We start from the raw sequence: 19057 nt of genomic DNA, 5'->3' as shown, positions 1-19057 counted from the left end.
TTTGTTTGTATGTATTAAAGGAAATACTGCCTGACACTTCCCATGTGAAGAAAGCCAATAGTTTCTAGGGAGAAAGTCAAAAGTTAAAAAGGAAAGAAAATACAGGGCAAACTTGAAGTGCTTTCTAATTGCATTAGGGAGGATTTCAGTCCAACATATTCCTAATCTAGTAGATTTCCAAATGATGTAAGTGGCTACAAATAGGTCTCAGAGCTCTCTCAGCTGCTAAGGAGGTATTTTTTGTGTATATTAAGTTTAAAGAAAAACAAAATACTGGTGTTAACAAAGTGTGGCTTCAGGAATACCCAGAAGGAAGACAGACACTAAATCCTGTGTGATTCACTAACTTACACATATTGAGTGATAAAGTTCTTAGTATGTTGCCTGAATGTGCTATTTACTGCATTTAACAGCACCTAATCCTGAATATCTGTGCAAAAAAATGTAGTGTTGAACTGGGAATTCTAGTTACCTAGCACCTTCAGTGATCAGCTAGCATCTTTGATAATAGGCCTGGGAGGAAGCTCTGGGTTTGCAGATAGCAGAGCAATTTTAAATACATTTTAAAGAATTTCAGATGTACACATACTCATGCATTGGTTCTTTTATCAAGGTCTTAGCATGGGCTAAACAACATCAACAGAGACTGGCAGGAGCTCTGGCTGGACTTATTGCTAACCAGGAATTGCTGGAAGCCTTGCTGTCCTGGTTGCAGTGGGCAGAGACTGCACTTACTGAAAAAGATAAAGAGGTTATCCCCCAGGAGATTGAGGAAGTGAAAGCACTTATAGCCGAACATCAGGTAAGACATGTTAAGTGACATGTGTCCTGCTCATTCCACAGATGGTGCTAGGTTTCATAATCGAGCATGAATCTCCTCAGCTATTTTTCTCTCCTAATAATCGAATCCCTTTTCAGATACTCGGTTGTGTGTTTTGTATGTGTACGATGTGCTCGTAGTGTATTCAACACGGAAGTAAAAAAACAACCAAACAAAAATTCAATGCCACATTGTTCTAAAAGCAAACCTACAACTCCCTGTAGGACCAGGGATAATAATAATAAAAACCCACATGAAATATATGATAGTGCTGCTGCTTTAGAACTAGTGTTGCAGTGTGGCTTTGCTGATTGGATTTCAAAAATACATTTATGAAGTGCCAGAGGGAGCTGCTGGTGCAGTGAGTGCTCATAAGCTTACCCCACCTTACACAGCAGAGCTGTCTAGCTTCTATGAACTGCAGTCTTGACAGCAAGGAACACTGAGTATTCAGAGTCAAAATTCTGTTGTACATCTCCTCACCATACACAGTTAATAAAGGAGATCGATAGACTGTTTTTTAGATTTTGCCTTCCTTTAGCAGCCAGGCTGTTTTTCTTACGTACAAAACCTTTATCTGTGTCTTTTTTGTGAGGCTGGCATTATAAGAGTCTTTCTGTGCCATTCTTGTAACTTTGGTGTTTTGCTATTGTATATGTTTTTCATTCCTGTGGTCACTTTTGTGTATTGTTAATTAAAACCACCTCTATCTGATTGTAGACATTCATGGAGGAAATGACCAGAAAACAACCTGATGTGGATAAAGTTACAAAGACCTATAAAAGAAAGGCACTTGAACCCACTCCAGTACAATCTCATATTCCTGTCCTTGATAAAGGGAGAGCAGGAAGTAAGTAATGAAGTATTTTGGGGCAGGTCACACACACTGTTGCTCTATCTGTAAAGATAAAAGATTACTAATAATCTAATAGGTTTGATTAGCTTCTAGTGAAACAGGGTGAAATTCTCTTGGCTGATTTTTCTAATTTTCACATTTTTCATTGTGAGGAAATTTCTCATAGCAGATAAGTATTTTTAAATTTTGTCCTATAAATCTTGAATACGTATTTTTAAAGCATGCAGCCTTTCATGTGCTATTAAACTTCCGAGAGTATGCACATGCTGAGTCTTTGCAAATCCACCGTTACCTGAAAGTGCAAGCAACTTCTTTTACGTAAAGATGTAGAGACAAAATTTTGCTCTTAGTGTTTATGAAATTATATGGATCCCATTAGAAAGTGTGTTCAGTGAAGTTGAATGGAAAGTGAATCATCAAGTGAGGAAATCACTTTTTGTATTTTTTAGATATACTTACACATTGTATTTTATGCTTGCCCATACATGGAACCTGCATCTAAAATCAAGTTGTTTACTTTGCAGCTCTGAGATGTTTAATCTTTGCAGCCTCACTACTGCAGCCACTACTAGCTGCTGCTGGCTAGACAAAGATACTTTAACCACCATGTGGTACTTCCCCAGCAATGGAAAAAAAAATAAAAATAAATCCCATAAGATGGAATCATACTGGGGTATGGGCTCATTATTTGGGAAGGAAGGAGTAGTTTTAGGAAGGTCAAGTACCCTTCATGTGAATGTTTGTTTTGCTTGAACTGAGTGAGACTTACACATTTTATCATATTTTAACAGGAAAGCGTTCCCCCACACCAGGCTTATATCCGTCAGCAGCCCAGGCGCAAATCGAAACCAAGAATCCACGGGTAAATCTTTTAGTCAGTAAATGGCAGCAAGTCTGGCTTCTGGCCTTGGAGAGAAGAAGAAAACTTAATGATGCTTTGGACAGACTCGAAGAGGTTAGAAAAGGACTGTACAGAATACACATACTTTTTGCATAATGTTTAACTGGGATTAAATTGTCAATACTTGTAAATAGTGTAAACAAATATTTGTTTTATTGTATTGTATGGTACTGAAAACACTGTGTTACCCGTGGTTTAACATGCTTTAAAAACCATTACTCTCATTTTAAATGTGAGAAGAGTTGTTTAAAATGTTTATGTAGATCCTCAAACAACCGATTATTCAAAAGAACGCGGATGGTGTGTATCAGTAATTTTCTAGATTAATTGATTTCAACTGAGAAAAGTTCTTTCTCTTTTTTTACTAAGCTGAGGGAATTTGCCAACTTTGATTTTGATATTTGGAGGAAAAAATACATGCGATGGATGAACCATAAGAAGTCTCGTGTGATGGACTTCTTTAGGAGAATTGATAAAGATCAGGATGGAAAGATAACAAGGCAGGAATTTATTGATGGAATTCTTTCTTCAAGTAAGTTTTAAAACTAACTTAATGTTGAACTTGGAAGAAACAGCTTATGAAGTCTTATTGTCTGTATAGTGTACTCTATGTGGTTTATTGTGTTAGAAGGTCACAGATTTCCCTTTTGAAGTCATTAATTACGATTCATTTAAACTATAATTCATTCACTTGAAAATATTTCTAGATTCTAGAAGCTTTCTAGTTCTTTTACATTTGGAATCAGATAACAAATGTCACATTTATGTTATTGGTTTGCTGGACTCAGATTGTCATTCCTACAGTACACTAGCCACTTCAACAATTACTTTTCATTGATTAGTCAGAATAGTAAAATGTACTTTATAAAACTCATAGATAATTTTCAAAATCAGTTCATATGATTTTTATTAAAGAACTTCCATGGAATAATTTCAGTTGTAGAAGGAAACCTGTAATTTCTGAAACCAGTGTTTCCATGAACCATGTCCATGTTCATACACCTGTATAATAAGGATCAAAACATCAATCAGTCAGACTAGGAAGGGCCTTTTCCTAGCTTTCCTGATGGATTGGCATTCCTTAGGTATGCACAATTCCTGGTAACATAAGCTGTTCACATCGCGTCTGTGTGCAATCACGTTTCCCTTTAGCAACAGATTCATAACAGATAAGGGTGTATTACTTAAAATAATCCTTTATCTTCAGATCATAGAGACTTCTGCTTTGAGCAGTGAAGATTCAGAATTGAGCTGCTTTTAGCATCTCATGTTAAAGTTATTCTGTAGGAGAATACTGTAGTGTACATATATTTTTTTTCTCCCTGCTTTAGCAAATGCAGTAATATAGTCACTATATGTGCACATTGCTGTTTTGCATGAATTGGTGGAAGTTGATACCACCAAGAGGTTAAACAGCTTACTCATTTAACTCAGTTGGTATCAACCTGCTAAAACTGCTAAATACTCATTATTTAATCCCTGTTCACTAGCTTGAAATTTTCTTTGACTGTTGTGTAGAGAATCTCCGTGTGGGTTAATACCCTGCTCCTGAGAACTTGATCTAAAGAAGGATTTCACGAAACACCATGCATGTTTCTACAGTGGGAAGGCCTTGCATTCCAAATTTAATTGGCAGAGAAATTCTCACTTGACCTTTCCTCGCTAACAATTTATCTTGTTAATCTGTGGTATTTTATGTACTTTGAAGGTCAAAATGTTAGAAAAAAAAACATATATCTTAGTTTAATCTGTGTCTCACTTCAAGCCACACTATGATATTAATTTTAATCCAATATCTAGGTAACATTGGAGATCCAGATTGTTTTTTTCAGAAAGATTCCTTCCCTCTTTCGAGTGTCCTTGTTTTGTGGATAAGCATTGTCTGTCACCTAGTAGCTAAAAACCTTTTAATATTTATGATAAAGGCTTTCATTGTTACAGTATTTAAAAGCCAAAAAACTTAGCTTTTGTTGTTGTCTTTGTCTTACAGAATTCCCAACAAGCCGACTTGAAATGAGTGCTGTTGCAGACATTTTTGATAGAGATGGTGATGGATATATTGACTATTATGAATTTGTAGCAGCTCTTCATCCAAACAAGGATGCATACAAGCCTCTCACAGATGCCGACAAAATTGAAGATGAGGTACATTCTCTGCTTTCTTAGATTGCACTCTGTTCTGCTGGGCTCATGTTCTTTAATAATTCATTTTATTTTCACTCCTATATAATTTGAAGTTTACTAGTTACACAAATACTTAGAAATATCATATTAGCAGTCAAGTAATCTTCCAGTTGTGGTTTTTTGCAGGTTACAAGGCAGGTAGCTAAATGTAAATGTGCAAAACGGTTTCAAGTGGAACAGATTGGGGATAACAAGTACAGGGTAAGTCTTCTAAGGATCTTCTTAGTTCTTCCAGCTTAAAGATTCTTCATATGATATGGTTATGCAAGGAGTATTAATTTACAGGAATTTTGTATGACAATTATATGTTTTCCTACTTCAAGCTTGTCTAAATTTTACATTTTTTTTCTGATTAGAACATAGGCTAAAAATTGGGAAAATGCTGCTGCTTGTATTTATTTTCGCTGAAACTACTGAAACTTTCCAGTGTATGGGAATTTTTAAAAGCTAACTGCATGCATACATACATACACACATGCATATGTACATACAACAGTTCCTTAAAAGCTAATCTTTTTGCCTGGATACCCGATGTGTTTAAACTGTACCTGATTTTCTATTAGTTTCATAAAAGCAGTGATGTTTCCCTGTGGTATTGTGTTGTACTTCAAAAATCTTTTACCGAAGTGTATTCAATCACTTTTATTCTCCCTCGTCATTTTATTGGAGCAGACTGTTCCTTCTGAAGAAGTACAAGAAATGTGTTAGATATCTGCAGAACGATTTTAGATCACAGAAGAATAAATAGCACGTTGTAGAGAAAGGTCTACTACCCCTAGATTCAATAACCGGAACAATTTCAGATGAAATATGCAGTATTTGGCTAAATACGTGTAGATTATTTTGAAAGACTGCAGAAACAGCAATGGGAAGGAAACTAAGGCCTTGAATATTTTCCAGTATTCAGTCTCCAGATGTCTAGTTACCTGCTTGTCTCTGAAGTAGATTCTTTATTTAGAATGTCTAATGTGTTAGTTTGCATGTGTTCTAGAGTCATATAAAGAATTTCCTGTAAACTAATCGTGTCTTTCTTCCATTTTTCATTTCTTATCAGTTCTTCCTGGGAAATCAGGTATAAACCAGTGGAATGTGTTATGAAGTTTCTTTTTTTTTCTGTTTTTTTTTTTTCTATTTTGTTCTAATGCGTAGTGATTTAAGCTTGCAATGGTCAGTCTTCTCACCATCCTTTCATCTTCAGCTAATTCATTGCTGGTCAGCTGTGGTATTTCTTTAAATGCTACGGAGCATTCCTTGTCTCAGTATCCTTCCTCTTCAGTCTCTCACCTGCTTTATTTGGCCATTTTCCTCATTAAGGAGATTACTTTTAAAGGAACCAGATAATGGTCAGCAGCAATTCCCATAGTAAAAAATCTTGAACTTTTAAACTGCAATTTTATAATTACTGTTATTTTATCAGTTTTTCAGTTTTATAGCAAAACGCCTCAGAATTCTGTGTTGCATTTTTTGGGCTGTCAGATTAAAGGCTAATCACAGTAAATACAGATCCCAGTGTCATATCAGTTATTTACTGCAAATTAGGCAAAAAATAATTTCATTTTCAGAAAAAAATAAAAATCCCTGTGCAATCAAGCAGACTGATTAAGAACCTAGCTGATTGTTGGTATTTTATATACTAGCGCAGTGAATCATTAAATAGATTATTTGGGAAATAGGCAAATTAAACTTACTGTTCCAGTTTACACTATTTCCTCTCCCAAAGTATTTTCAAAGAGCTATTGCAGGTCTATAATGTACTGGAGCTGTGTTTAAGAATATTTTTTGTCAATTGGGTGATCGGTGAGTCATACCGCAGTGGTACTGTACAGTGGTCCAGGGAGGATACGCTAACCAGTGCTCACTTACTCCTCTAGTACAGACTGACACACAGCTTCTTAAATTGTTAAATCATGCTTGCCTGATAAGAATGGAAATACTTTACACAAACTGGATACCGGATACCATTAGTATCTTATTCATACTCTTATAAATATAATAATATGTATAACCCATTCTGGAAATGCTGGTGTTAACAGCATTAGCCATTTTAAATCTAGAGATGTTGAAAATGTAGTTGCATTCTTATTTATTGGCAAAGCCTGTTGAAGTCTAGAAGAAAGCATAAAGAGCAGTGGATAATCTTACCACATGCCTCAAACAATATATCTAAGCAATAATTTAAAATGTTTTCCACATATAGAACAAGCCTCTGTTTGAAAAGACTATTTGAAATGATGTTAATCCTCTTATCTGCCATCTGTACTTTCAGATCTGGGAATAATACAGCATTTTCTGAGAGCATCTAACTCTTACTGTTGCAGAACAGCATCACAGTAAAAATCACCTACATCAAGTTGGCTGAGGCTTCTCTAGTGACAGTGATGTTATATGGCTGTTGTCAAGAACAGCCCTTTTTGTAGCTTGAACTAGACTTCCTTTATGTTTTTACTGCAGTGTTTTTACCTCTGATTATTTGAAACAACAGTAAATACTGTTCAAGGAGAGTTGGTATCCAGGCTATTTTAAGAGGGAAATGGACTGAGTTACCATTAGGAAAAATGCCTTGCTAGATACCTGTGTTATCTTCCAGGAGCCCCACTGTCTGCATTAACCACAGCCTAGGTAGGCAGTTTCCAAAGGATACTGTATCTGACCCTTGGTATAGTTACCTGATGGGGTATAACTGAAGAATTAAGCTGGGATGGGGAAAAAATAAAGAGCAGAGATAGTACCTTTAGAATCTCTAGAAAAAATTCTCTGTAGAAATAAGCCAATGAAAATAAATGGCATCAGTTTGGATGCCATTTCTTTTTTTAACTTCGATCTACATATGTAAAACAGTTCTTTGTTCGGCACATACTGAATGTATTATTAAAAAGCCCTTACAAATAACGCTCATGTGAATGTTCTTATTTATAATAAAAAAATTATTATTGAATTAAGCAGCAAGCTTTGCTTTTGTTTGGTTCCTAAAAGTAATATTCCTTTAAACTTATTCTCTCAGCTTACGTAGTACCAAACTACTAAAGTCATTTAACAAGTAGGGAGCACGTTTGTGTGGTTTGCATTTAAAGCATTTCAGTCCCCTCACTGGAGCAAGTAGGTACAGTTGTACTATGGCCAGCCTTCTCCAAGGATCAGAGATTGTCCCAAAGGTGTATTTGAGTCCTGTTGGTTTCAGCAAGTGCTCTGCATGTTTGCGTGTGGGAGCACTACACTTGGCCTGGTGATCTGATATCCAAATAAATATTTTAGTGGTGTTGTCTAAGAAGTGCTGAATTCTTCTGGTTAGTTTTCATGAGATCGTGGGGTCAACATTTTGGTCATGTTTTCTTTGATCCAGATTTGAACAGAGATACTGTCTACAGATTTTTTTTATACAGGTTTCAAGGGCAAAATATACATTAGGCCTGGCCATCAGCCCAAAGGAAGAATGGGCTAGTACAAGAATTAGTATGAAACAGGTTTTTGTGTATCTCTTAATTGTGAAGAACCTCGATTTGTAGACAGAGGAGTGACAGTTTATAACAAAGGACAATAATGATAGCTATCAATAATTCACTGCTTCTTTACTGTTCTCTTCCCCACATGCACCTTGCTATAGGTCAGCAGTGTCAATGCTATACCTGACAATATCCTTATAAGTGAATCAATTGATAGAACTGCGCAACACTCGTAATGCATTGAATTTCCAGCCCACATACTGATGATTTAAGCAATGCTGCCTTCCTTTCAGCTGACATCATTAAAATCTAGACTGTTGCAGAAGAGTTTGCTTAAGATTTTAACAGTGAAATAATGCAAATAGGACTTCATTAATTTGCACAAATGCAGATCGTAACCAATTATATAATGTGTTACTAATTTTGCTTCCTTTATAAGCTCAGACATTTGAGAATCAAGCATAAAATTAAACCTGAGATCCTTTCTTACCGTTCTGCCATCTCCTTTGGATTAATGCAGCAGCATCTGATTTGAAATCTTAACAGCTTTAATAATCTGCATAAAGAAATCTGATTTTTTTTAGCATTTACTAATAATTAAATATCAAAATAAACTCTTAAAATGTCTGATATTTAACCTATCAGCATTGAACTGCATCTGAATGACTGAGAGCCTGAGACTACTGTTGTTTGATATTTTTTTTATTGCAGTTTGGTGACTCTCAACAACTGCGCCTTGTTCGTATCCTAAGAAGTACAGTCATGGTTCGTGTTGGAGGTGGCTGGATGGCACTTGATGAGTTCTTAGTGAAAAACGATCCTTGCAGGGGTATGTAACAAACACTACTGTTAAAATGGACATGCAGATAATTATTTGGATACGGTCACCGTTTACTGTTTCAAGATGGAGATTGAATTGTATAAAATGCCAGTTCTGTAAACATCATCTCACTAAATGTCATGTAATGATCTGTTTTTGTAAACTTTAAATCTCATGGTTAAGATCCTCTTCACTTGCACTGATGTACGTGTAGAATAACTGTGGTGTCTTCTGCGCAGTTCCTCCAGCCTTAGGGTGGTGTAACTAAGGAACTTAGCCAGATAGAGTTTATGACGTGTAAGCTGCTTGTATGACTTGGCAGAAATAGCACACAGAAATGTCCAGTAAAACCTTCTCAGCAAGAAAGAAGTTTTAAGGCAATAAATCAAAATAAGGCAATTGAATCAGAGAGTAACAACAACAATGATACAAAAAAAATTCTCTGGCCAGGGGCTGTGCCCAGGCTTTCAGGCTCTGCCTTTGTAGCCCTGTCTTTTCATTGGCATCTTCCCCAGAACCACTTTGCAGAGCCCTGAGCCTTGTACAAAGCAAACGGAAAATGCTCTGGTCAGGAGGACTTCGTGCTCTGGGCAAGCAGGGAGCGCTCTGTCACCGTGCCCTCCAGGGCATTGTATCAAATCCATTGTTTTGTCAGTACACAGGAACGTAATGACATCTTAGTTTGCTGGAAAGCCTACTTCTGTAGTGGGAAAGTAGGCTCTGTCTGGCACCGTTCTTGAAGGAACAGTTGGAGATAGGAAAGAAGCCATTTGTGAAGGGAGTCAAATAATAGCCAGAGTAGTAAAACTGCAGAAGATATAATAATGGCTGTGTTCAGAATGAGCTGATGTTCTGTAACCAGGTAATTCTATCATATTAACTAGCAGCATTAAGTTTACTGCATTTTTACCTCTCAGGAGTTCTATAGAATCGTAATCAATATTGTAATAGCACAAGAACAGCACAGAGGAGTTCAGGAGAGGCAAGTGAGCTAACCGAGACAGAGACATCAACTGTCCTGTAGACCTTACTCTAATGTCACCTATCTCACACAGCTCCTACTTTGGGACCAAGGTTTCCAAGCAGTCTGATACAGACCTTGAGAGGGTGAAGAGTTTGTATTTGTAGCAATTGTCATGCTAAGTTAAGGACATTAAATCCAAAAAGAAGCTACCACAAAACCCCATGAGGGCTGACAGCGTGCCACTAAGGCCTAGAAACCTTGGTCTACAAGCTTAAAACGTACCCATAAAAATTATTAACACAGTGTCATAAAAGAGCTGTCATAACCTTGTGATGACATCTCTGAGTTTTTCAGCAGTATTAAAAATAGTCGTTTGCTTACCAACATGTTGTATGTATTGTTTACTAAAGAAATGAGACAATAATGTTATATTTATAGGTGTTGGATTACAGGTCTAACTGAAATTTAGCACCTGATTCTGCACCTGCTACTATAAGAAAGTCATTTATGCCTGCAGAGCTATCCTCACTTAGATGTGAGCTCAAACAGGAGCTTTCTACTCCTATTCCTCAAAAGTGCACAGTAGTGGGAAATGAAATGTGCCTCAAAATACCTGACTTCATTGAAGGGTTAACTTGGTTAGCTTTGATGTACCCTGAACATTTTCCTTAGGCCTACCAACAGGTAGACTGTTGCAATTCCTCCTTGGGTTGACACTGAGAGATACAATACTTACTATCTAATTTACTGGAATTCCTCATTACTGTCCTCAGATTGAGTCCTTTGGAACTTTATCCCCTATTTAATAAACCTTGTATTCTAGGTATATCTATAGTATTTTCTATAGTACTTTACCCCTTTTTCATGGGAAATATATGAGCAGATGAGTAAGTCAACACAGTGGGTCTAAAGGAATGCCAGTCAATCTCTATAAAATCATCCAGACACTGGATGTTGTGCATTGGTACCTAATCCTAGTCTTGTTGAAGTCAGTGGTGCAGAGCAGTCATCGACGTCAGTGGTGTCAGTTCAGACTTCTTAAGCACTTCACCTAGTAAATCTGCATTTCCACCACGGGCTTCTTGTGTATTCAGATAAATCACACTTCAAAGAATTGTTTTCATAAACAAGTAGTGGACCTAGTTATATAAAATAATTTTAGCTTTTATTACCTCTTTATGTCAGCAGATAAATACCATTGCACAAGTATACTTGGGACTGCAGCTGAGTCTATCCAAGCACTATTTCCTTTTTGCCTAGGAGACCTTTGAGAACTCACCTCAGAGCACTTAGAGACAGCTTTTGCTCTGAGTCCTGTCTTTTGGCCTGGTGCTCTGAGTCTCTTGCATATGCAGCTGCTGTACTTGATTTCTTCTCCTGCTAACGATTTTCTTTAATGTGACCCATGTCCTGTGTCATTTTTTCTAGTTCATCATCACGGGAGTAAAATGTTACGTTCGGAATCAAACTCTTCAATTACCACTCAGCCTACTATAGGTTGGCAAACCCCTCTCTTTGTCTCCTCCTCTTCTCCTCTCTCTTCATTTCCTTCCCACTTTCTTAAAATATATACTTTTAACAATATGCTACACCCATCACGTTTAGCTTAATGTGTTCCTACATGGGCTGGTGCTTTGCAAGCTAATTTTTTTTGACACGCTTTAAGAGTGTTTCAAAAACAATTGTCGTTCACACTGACACAGTTAAATGCTAACATGTCTTGCATCTCTTCTTGCAGAACATTCTTTCGTATGTGTGTTTGTATGTGTGTGTGAGTGCTTAGCCACCAATTACCTCATCATAGTTTGGATTTTATGTTCATCATTGCATGTTGCCAAACTACATAACTTCATCGTTTTGAATAAATATATTTGCTGCTTTCCTGTAATTTGTACTTAGCAATTTCTTCTGGAACATCCAAGCAAGTATTATTTATTATGAGTAGCTGTAGAGTTAGCAAAACTGCTCATCAGGTTGTGTCTATGTATTAATAGTTGATTGATTAACAATGATTTAGCACGTTGAGCATTCCATTATCACGCTGACTTCCTTTGACAGTGGTTCATTCCTGCTGGCATAAAGTATTAGAATAAGCAAGTTCTGCACATAACTCTTCTGTGTCCAAAATAAATGCATTACGTAGTAATGCATTTTATTTATTGTTAAAATGTGTTGGAGTTGGCATGGCAAAAATGACAATAAACAGCCTTGTGACAATTTTTATGTCTGACTAAATGAGCACCTTTCTTTGCTGCAGCTAAAGGGAGGACAAATGTGGAGCTGCGTGAAAAGTTCATTTTGGCAGATGGTGCTAGTCAGAGCATGGCAGCTTTCCGACCAAGGGGCCGTAGATCACGACCCTCTTCAAGGGGTGCTTCTCCCAACAGATCTACTTCTCTGTCAAGTCAAGCCGGCCAGGCAGCTGCCCCGCAAGCAGTTGCTACGAGTACACCAAAGGTAAGGAGAAACAAAACTGCACTGGTTAACAAATGGGGTATAGATTTTTTATTTTTTTTTTCCCTTGCTCCAACAATATTGGTGCTGATAGGGAAGGAGTATCTCAATTTTATTTCATAATCTGGGGAGGATCTGAGAAGTCTTTTCAGTGTATTTCCTCTACTGTTTGTTTGCAACACAGGAATAGAAGAATTCTTTACATTTAAGGTGCAGCACAGGCTAACTGGCAATTTGGGAATAAGGTCTGAAAGAGCAATGAACAGCTCCATCTTGTTTAAAAAATAAGCTCTGCCATCTATTTGTTTCAGAACATTTGTCATCAACTCTTTCTGCTTAGTTTTTATTTCTACTAGGAGATTTGATCTCTCTGTGAAAGCCTGGGTGTCCTTCTCCATGACATTGTTTTCCATCTACTGTCCTTCATATTTTGATTTGACATTGTTTCATACAGACACCCCATCATTTAACTCGCAACTATGGTAAACCATGGTTGACAAACAGCAAAACGTCAACTCCTTCTAAGCCACCAGAATCCTCAGAATATCAAGGGTCATCTGCAGAGGTACAGTAAGGACAGAGATTCTAGTCTAATGACTTTCCTTCACTAAAACTGTCACTTCACTAACAGCCACTAGAGTTTCAGTGCTTCAGAGCTGCAACATCCTTTGCATATTAATGCATTGTCTTTATTTTAGACCTTTGTCAAATTATTTCTTTCCTTTATTTTTCCAAGTCTGTTTTGGTTTTTGGGGGTTGGGTTGGGTTTTTTTTTTTATCTTCTGTGTGTTATGGTTTTTTACTTTTAGGAAAACTCAGCCTCAATGAATTTATGTTTAAAGTGCAAAAGGTTAATAAATCATAGCAGTATGCAATGAACTGTATGAGCAAATGTGGAAAATACTTTTTAAAAAAAAAAAAAAATGCAACCGTTTATATACTTTGCAGGTTTCTTTCCTAAAATTGTTTACTTTGATTTCATAATGTACTGTAATATTAATGAACTGAGGGAATGAGATTAATTGTGATCTCCAGAGCAAAACCACTAAATACATATCCAGTCACTGTGAAGAAGATGGCACAAAAGACTGACTCTGATACAGAAATCTCTCCAACAACGGAAAGTTTCGTTTAGGGGGGTAGTGACCAATCGTTGCTCAAGTAAGATAGCTATTTGATGACTTAACAGGAAACGAGCTTTGGTCTTATTTCCAGCCCAGGACTTACACAGAAACTGCTAGTATAGCGATTAGGATTTTGCTGGCCATCGAGCTGTATGACCAAAATTTGAATGGGCTCAGAGCCAAAGTGTCTTCTCTGATGTCGTTGCAGTCAGTGAAAAGATTGCAGCTGGATCAGACTGCAAACTGACTGGTCACTTGTAGGAGTTACTCTTGCTTGAGGGGAAGCTTGTGCCACCGTCACCTCTGTTGTATCTGCTTTTCACATATCTGCGCTTTGACACTTGTTGCTGTTCATGTGACACCTTCCGGTGCTCAGTTCACATGAGCTCAGCGTGGCTTTGCTCAAAGATGCGTAACGAACTTTTCGCTCTCCCCTTCTGTGTGAGTGGGTGCGTTACTTGTGCACACTGTGGGCGTGTGTATGTGTACAGCACTTCAAGCACACGGGGCTGTTGCTTAGAATGATTAACAGCAGCACAGAGTGGAGTCAATTGTCAGTTTCCAATATATTTTCTTTCATCTCTTAGCTGGTAACTGAAACGTAAGATTAATTGATGGTACTTTAAAGTAGACATGGAAAGGTATTGTTTTCATTGAATTACAATGAGGTGAAAGCAATTGGCATTGATTTCAAATGGGGGCACCGTATTCTTACACCTGCCAGTAGTTTCAGTGAGTTTCTTTTGTGTAAGCCACCATGATTTAAGATTATAAATGGAACGATTGGGGTGGGGTAGGTTGTAGTGAATTTCTAGGGCATTCTGCAGCATTTTCTGCCCAAGAGCAGTTGTGTATTTTATATGTAGGCTGCGTTTGGGTTTAGGGCTAAACTGAAGAACAAGCTTGGTCTCTTTCTTCTTGCACCAGGGATTCTATCCCAATGCCTCGCCCAAAGTGCAGCAGCTTTAACAGGGGTAATGGGAGCATGTTCCCTTTCTCCTTATCCTCCCGAGCAGTCTTTGTGTAGCAGAGATTTCCAACATGTGGCTGACAGGAGGTTAAGCACTTGTACTTGGCTTTAAAGAAAGTTTAACATTGTGACCATCCCTGTCAGAGCCAGCAGATTATTTGCTCTGTAGCATATCGATGCTCTTTTGTTTGGATGAGCCAGTAGTAGTCCAAGCTGGCAGCTGCCAGGCCTCTGCTCCGGGCTTAGTTGTAGGCAGCTCCCAACACGCTCCTCTGAATCCTGGTTCTCAGTACCTGATTCTACACCATTACTGTATGGGGATCAAAGGCACAGAAAATTGGAAAAATTTCGAGATTCGAGGATTTAATTTTTGTGGCTTTGAAAGAAATCTTCCCATTTGGGGCAGATTGTAAATCAAGGCTCATTTTATTTCAGAAATGAGAAAGCAGGCAGGGTAAGACTATGGAGTGGAGACATTTCAGACAATATATTGATAACAAGAACTTCTTTAGTTAGTCCTATGTCTTTTTTTTTTTCCTGCTTTTTTTCCCTAGCAAAAGGTTTTGAAATTTTGTAGGTTTGTTTTACCATCAAAATATTTATGAAATTTAAACCAATGTATTCACCACCTATAACCACAGTCAGAATGGTGGAAGGTCAAGCTGTACAGACATAAAACCTCAACTACTTTTTTCTGTTTATTTCAGTCATGTACCATCAACTACTCTTACGTGTTTGACTAATTATGAGAAGGTAGCATTTTTCTTTCTTTATATGCATTGAAATACAAATAATGCAAAAATGTTAATATCAAGGACTACTTCAAATACTAACTGCTAAAAGAATGTTCAAAACTTTACATCATGAAAAATGTCCATAGTGACTCAAACCAGTATCTCAGATTCACAGTGAATGTTATGATGATCATATTCTAAGCTATGTACTACCTAATACATGTCCTTATCTTCAGTAGCGACAATTGAAAAAAACATTATTTTTTTTTTTCTTCACGTAGGGAACACCAATTCAAGGAAGTAAACTCAGACTGCCAGGATATCTATCAGGGAAGGGTTTCCACTCTGGAGAAGACAGTGGCATCCTGTCAACAGCAGCTACCAGAGTTAGAGCTCAGTTTGCAGGTGAGTATCTTGACTTCAGAGCTGAATTCTTCAGGTCACTTTAGGGTGTGAGGCAGCTGTCAGAAGAGCAGGAAGGAGTGACAGTCCTACTGTCTCCACATTCATGTTGCCCGTTCAGCTCTGGATGTGCAAATTCATGACAGCAACCTTCTTGTCAATGGTACCTCCAATGTATTAGCCTAAGGAACTAGGGAAGAAGCATTTAGTTAAAAAGCAAGGGCCCAGTTCTTCACAGTAGTCAAGCTCCACTGTGATGGAGCGAAGGGGTCACTTAATCATGACCTGTCCATTTCTTTTGAAAGAACAACTGCAGGGAGCAGCTGTAGATGACCTTATTGATGGAATATCCCATAGAGATTATTAAAACAGTATATGAAAATAGAAAGCAGTGAAGCTGTGCTTTTCCAGGATCCTCAGAGCAGCTCTATGTAAGGGAGAGGGCTAGATGGTTAGAACAGAAGATAGCTCTACTAGCTTTCCTTCACACCTTAAGCTGTGCAGAGCATACTGAGCAGTGCTGGAAAATCCTGTTCAAAGAGAGTTAAGTTACAGGTGATTTGAAAAATGAGCCACCTGAGATTTCAGTTCCAACTTGGTGTTCTTCACACATACAGGGAACCAGATTTGTCAAGATCAACAAGATTCCCCCCTCCCTGGAAGTGTTCAAGGCCAGGTTGGATGAGGCTTTGGGCAACCTGGTCTAGTGGAGGGTGTCCCTGCCCATGGCAGGGGGGGTTGGAACTAGATGATCTTTGAGGTCCCTTCCAACCCAAACCATTCTATGATTCAATATGTAATTGGGAAATTATGAAACCCCACATTAATGGTTTTCTGTTTAAAGAATCTTTATTGTGGTTTTTTCTTCATGGCACACTGTCTGGGCAGGCTTTTGCTTTAGCAGGCTTGCTGAGAGCTCATTTACTCAGTGCTTGGTTTGGGAGAATGTGTCCTCTGCCCTTGTTTACTTGCAGCTTTCAACTGTGTTGTTTTGATTTCTTAAAGAAAAGAGGGGTACACATTTAAAAATTGGGATATTCATCTGCATCTCCAAGGTACATATATTGGGAAATCATGAATGCACAAAGAGGCCAGATGTTGAATTCTTTCAATTTGTAGCTGAGAAAATGGCAGGGGAAAGAAAGAATCTGGCTGTTGAGCCGTATATACATATACAATGCATGCTTAGCAAGTCAGGAAAAGCTGCCAGGATCCTACATTTTTGATGAGATGTGCTAGTGACAAATTAACTATGTCTCAGCATTTGATCTTGCATTTCCTTCTCTTTAGTGGGAGATACGGTGTTTTTTTATGCTCTTATTCAATATGAAGATGAACTTTGATCGTTGTCTAGGTTGCCTGCCAGAGGTCTAAAGTTTAGTTTGTGCAATGGGGAATTTTGGGGTTTCTGAAGGCCTAGGAAAGACCTGCACTCCTTTTCCATCGTTACCTCTAATACTGATAGATATCTTTTCTCTTTCTAGAAACCAGAAGAACTCCAAGCAGACCTGGAAGCCGAGCAGGAAGCAAGGCTGGCAGCAGGTCAAGTAGCCGCCGAGGCAGTGACGCATCTGACTTTGACATTTCGGAAATCCAGTCTGTATGCTCGGATATGTCAGAGACTGTTCCTGCTACAAGCAGACCAACACCCCGAGCAGGTACTCGGCCAGGATCAGCCAAGCCTTCTAAAATTCCAACTCCCCAGAGAAGGCCACTAGCCAGCAAATTGGACAAGTCCTTGAAGAGATAATATGATGGGTTCCGTAAAGTTCTTTTACTTTTGCATTAAGTATTTAAGTTCGTAAGATGTAAAATATTATGTAGAAATTATTGTGAAATATCGCAAGAGGTGGATTTTTAATTCTGCAGATGGCCTTATTTGTGTATTTGTCTTCTTATTTTATGTGTATAATTTTTGTCAGATTTGTTTTTGTTTATGCCATATCCTGTGAGAAGGGGGAAGAGTTTTAATGTAAACTAACAGTTGTACACAGTAATGTGTAGAAAGTACACTAAAAATAATTGCCGAATGTACAGTGTACTGAATGTACAGTAAGTCTCTGCAACCTGAATAAAATAGGCCTATCACTCTGTCATTAGTTAACAGTAAAGGATACCTCATGATTTTTCTTTAAAAAAGAAAAAGAGAATACTAAAAAGCCAAAAGACACAATTACACATTTTGAGCTAACTAAACAAACACTAAAGGATGTATGTCAAAACTACTAAGGAATACAAACCCACATTCACAGCACCCTTATTTATACAGCATTTCTCAGAGAACTCACAGAGTTAATTAAGCACTCGCCAGTAATATGATACTCTGATACCTTGCAGCATCTCTGTGCCATTGCTTACAATGAGGCCAGACACATTCTGGATATCTGAACTCTATTATTCTGTAAGAATATCGATATAAAGTGCATTCATGTAAATGTGAGGTTTTCTTTTGCTTGAGTGGATGGTAGCACTGTATCATTGAACTCATTTTGTATCAAAGCAATTTTGCTTGCGGAAAGCTCAGAAATAAACATTTCCCTTAACTTTATTTCTATTGTATTTCTTATTTCGCAGGAAGATAATTTTCTACGTTATGTTCTAGGGCATATATCATTTCAGATGACCAATAATTACCATAGTGACATAGGCTGTAATGTAATTTCATTATCAGCAATCAGATTTTGGTTAGCTACTGTATTTGTTTAATAAAACACTAAATTGCACATACATCATTTATAAAATTATATGTCATTATTGTGTGTCAAAAATTATTTTCTCCATATTAAATTGTGACATTCACATACCATGTATGATAGAAAGAGTAATTCAGTTGCTTTTTTTTGTCAGTGAAATATTTTTGCCCTTTGTGGATTATTCTAAAGGCATAATAATTGTTTTCAGAGGAACAAGGATGCAGCTCCACATGGGAGTGCTGTGGAATGGCTGCGTAGGTGCTGTAGTAAGTAGTCCCGGAATCCCTAGAAATTCAAAATGCTCTTTGATAATAGCAGAAGGACTCAGGTAGAATTTGGTCAATGTGGCCGACCAAATAGTCTAATTTGTATATCAGAAAATGCTGTACCTTTAGTAGAGGAATTTTAGGAGAAGACTGGTTTATGGCTGGTCCCTTCGCATGCAGAAAATGAAGCAGAAGCTCAGGTGATTACATGCAGGTAGTGGTGGTATCTGCGTTCTCTGCTGGCACTTACTGCCAGTATTGCTAAGACAATGTTTTCCTGAGTTGTCACAAGAGCTTCCTGCAGACTCACAACTCGACTCACACAGTTTGTAAGAAACAGAAAAACAAAATAACACTCAAGATAATCAATCAAAATCCACTTTGTCAGGATTTCCTCCAACACGGAGTCGTACGAGTGTTTGTGGCAAG

At 37.7% G+C, this 19057-nt stretch overlaps 1 protein-coding gene across 18 annotated transcripts in view; it reads left to right on the top strand.

Moving 5' to 3' along the window:
* The window catches only part of DST (dystonin), a 315509-nt gene extending 297292 nt beyond the window's left edge, over window positions 1-18217 (top strand). For 10 of the 18 annotated variants that reach the window (XM_075747384.1, XM_075747380.1, XM_075747379.1 and 7 more), the window contains 13 exons: window positions 614-802; window positions 1541-1670; window positions 2468-2631; window positions 2947-3109; window positions 4568-4722; window positions 4888-4962; window positions 5816-5833; window positions 8913-9030; window positions 11414-11482; window positions 12243-12442; window positions 12894-13004; window positions 15549-15672; window positions 17154-18217. In XM_075747384.1, coding sequence (XP_075603499.1) covers window positions 614-802; window positions 1541-1670; window positions 2468-2631; window positions 2947-3109; window positions 4568-4722; window positions 4888-4962; window positions 5816-5833; window positions 8913-9030; window positions 11414-11482; window positions 12243-12442; window positions 12894-13004; window positions 15549-15672; window positions 17154-17419 — 1782 coding nt within the window. In that variant the 3' untranslated portion in view covers window positions 17420-18217. The remainder of the gene's footprint in view (window positions 1-613; window positions 803-1540; window positions 1671-2467; window positions 2632-2946; window positions 3110-4567; window positions 4723-4887; window positions 4963-5815; window positions 5834-8912; window positions 9031-11413; window positions 11483-12242; window positions 12443-12893; window positions 13005-15548; window positions 15673-17153) is intronic. The other 8 variants (XM_075747388.1, XM_075747387.1, XM_075747390.1 and 5 more) reach the window with 5 other exon arrangements.
* The last annotated feature ends 840 nt before the right edge of the window (window positions 18218-19057 follow it).

The sequence above is a fragment of the Balearica regulorum genome, chromosome 3 (genome assembly GCF_011004875.1).
Source record: "Balearica regulorum gibbericeps isolate bBalReg1 chromosome 3, bBalReg1.pri, whole genome shotgun sequence".
Classification (NCBI taxonomy): Eukaryota; Metazoa; Chordata; class Aves; order Gruiformes; family Gruidae; genus Balearica; species Balearica regulorum.
Note: the sequence above shows the minus strand (reverse complement) of the source record. Positions and strands in the feature narration are given on the sequence as shown.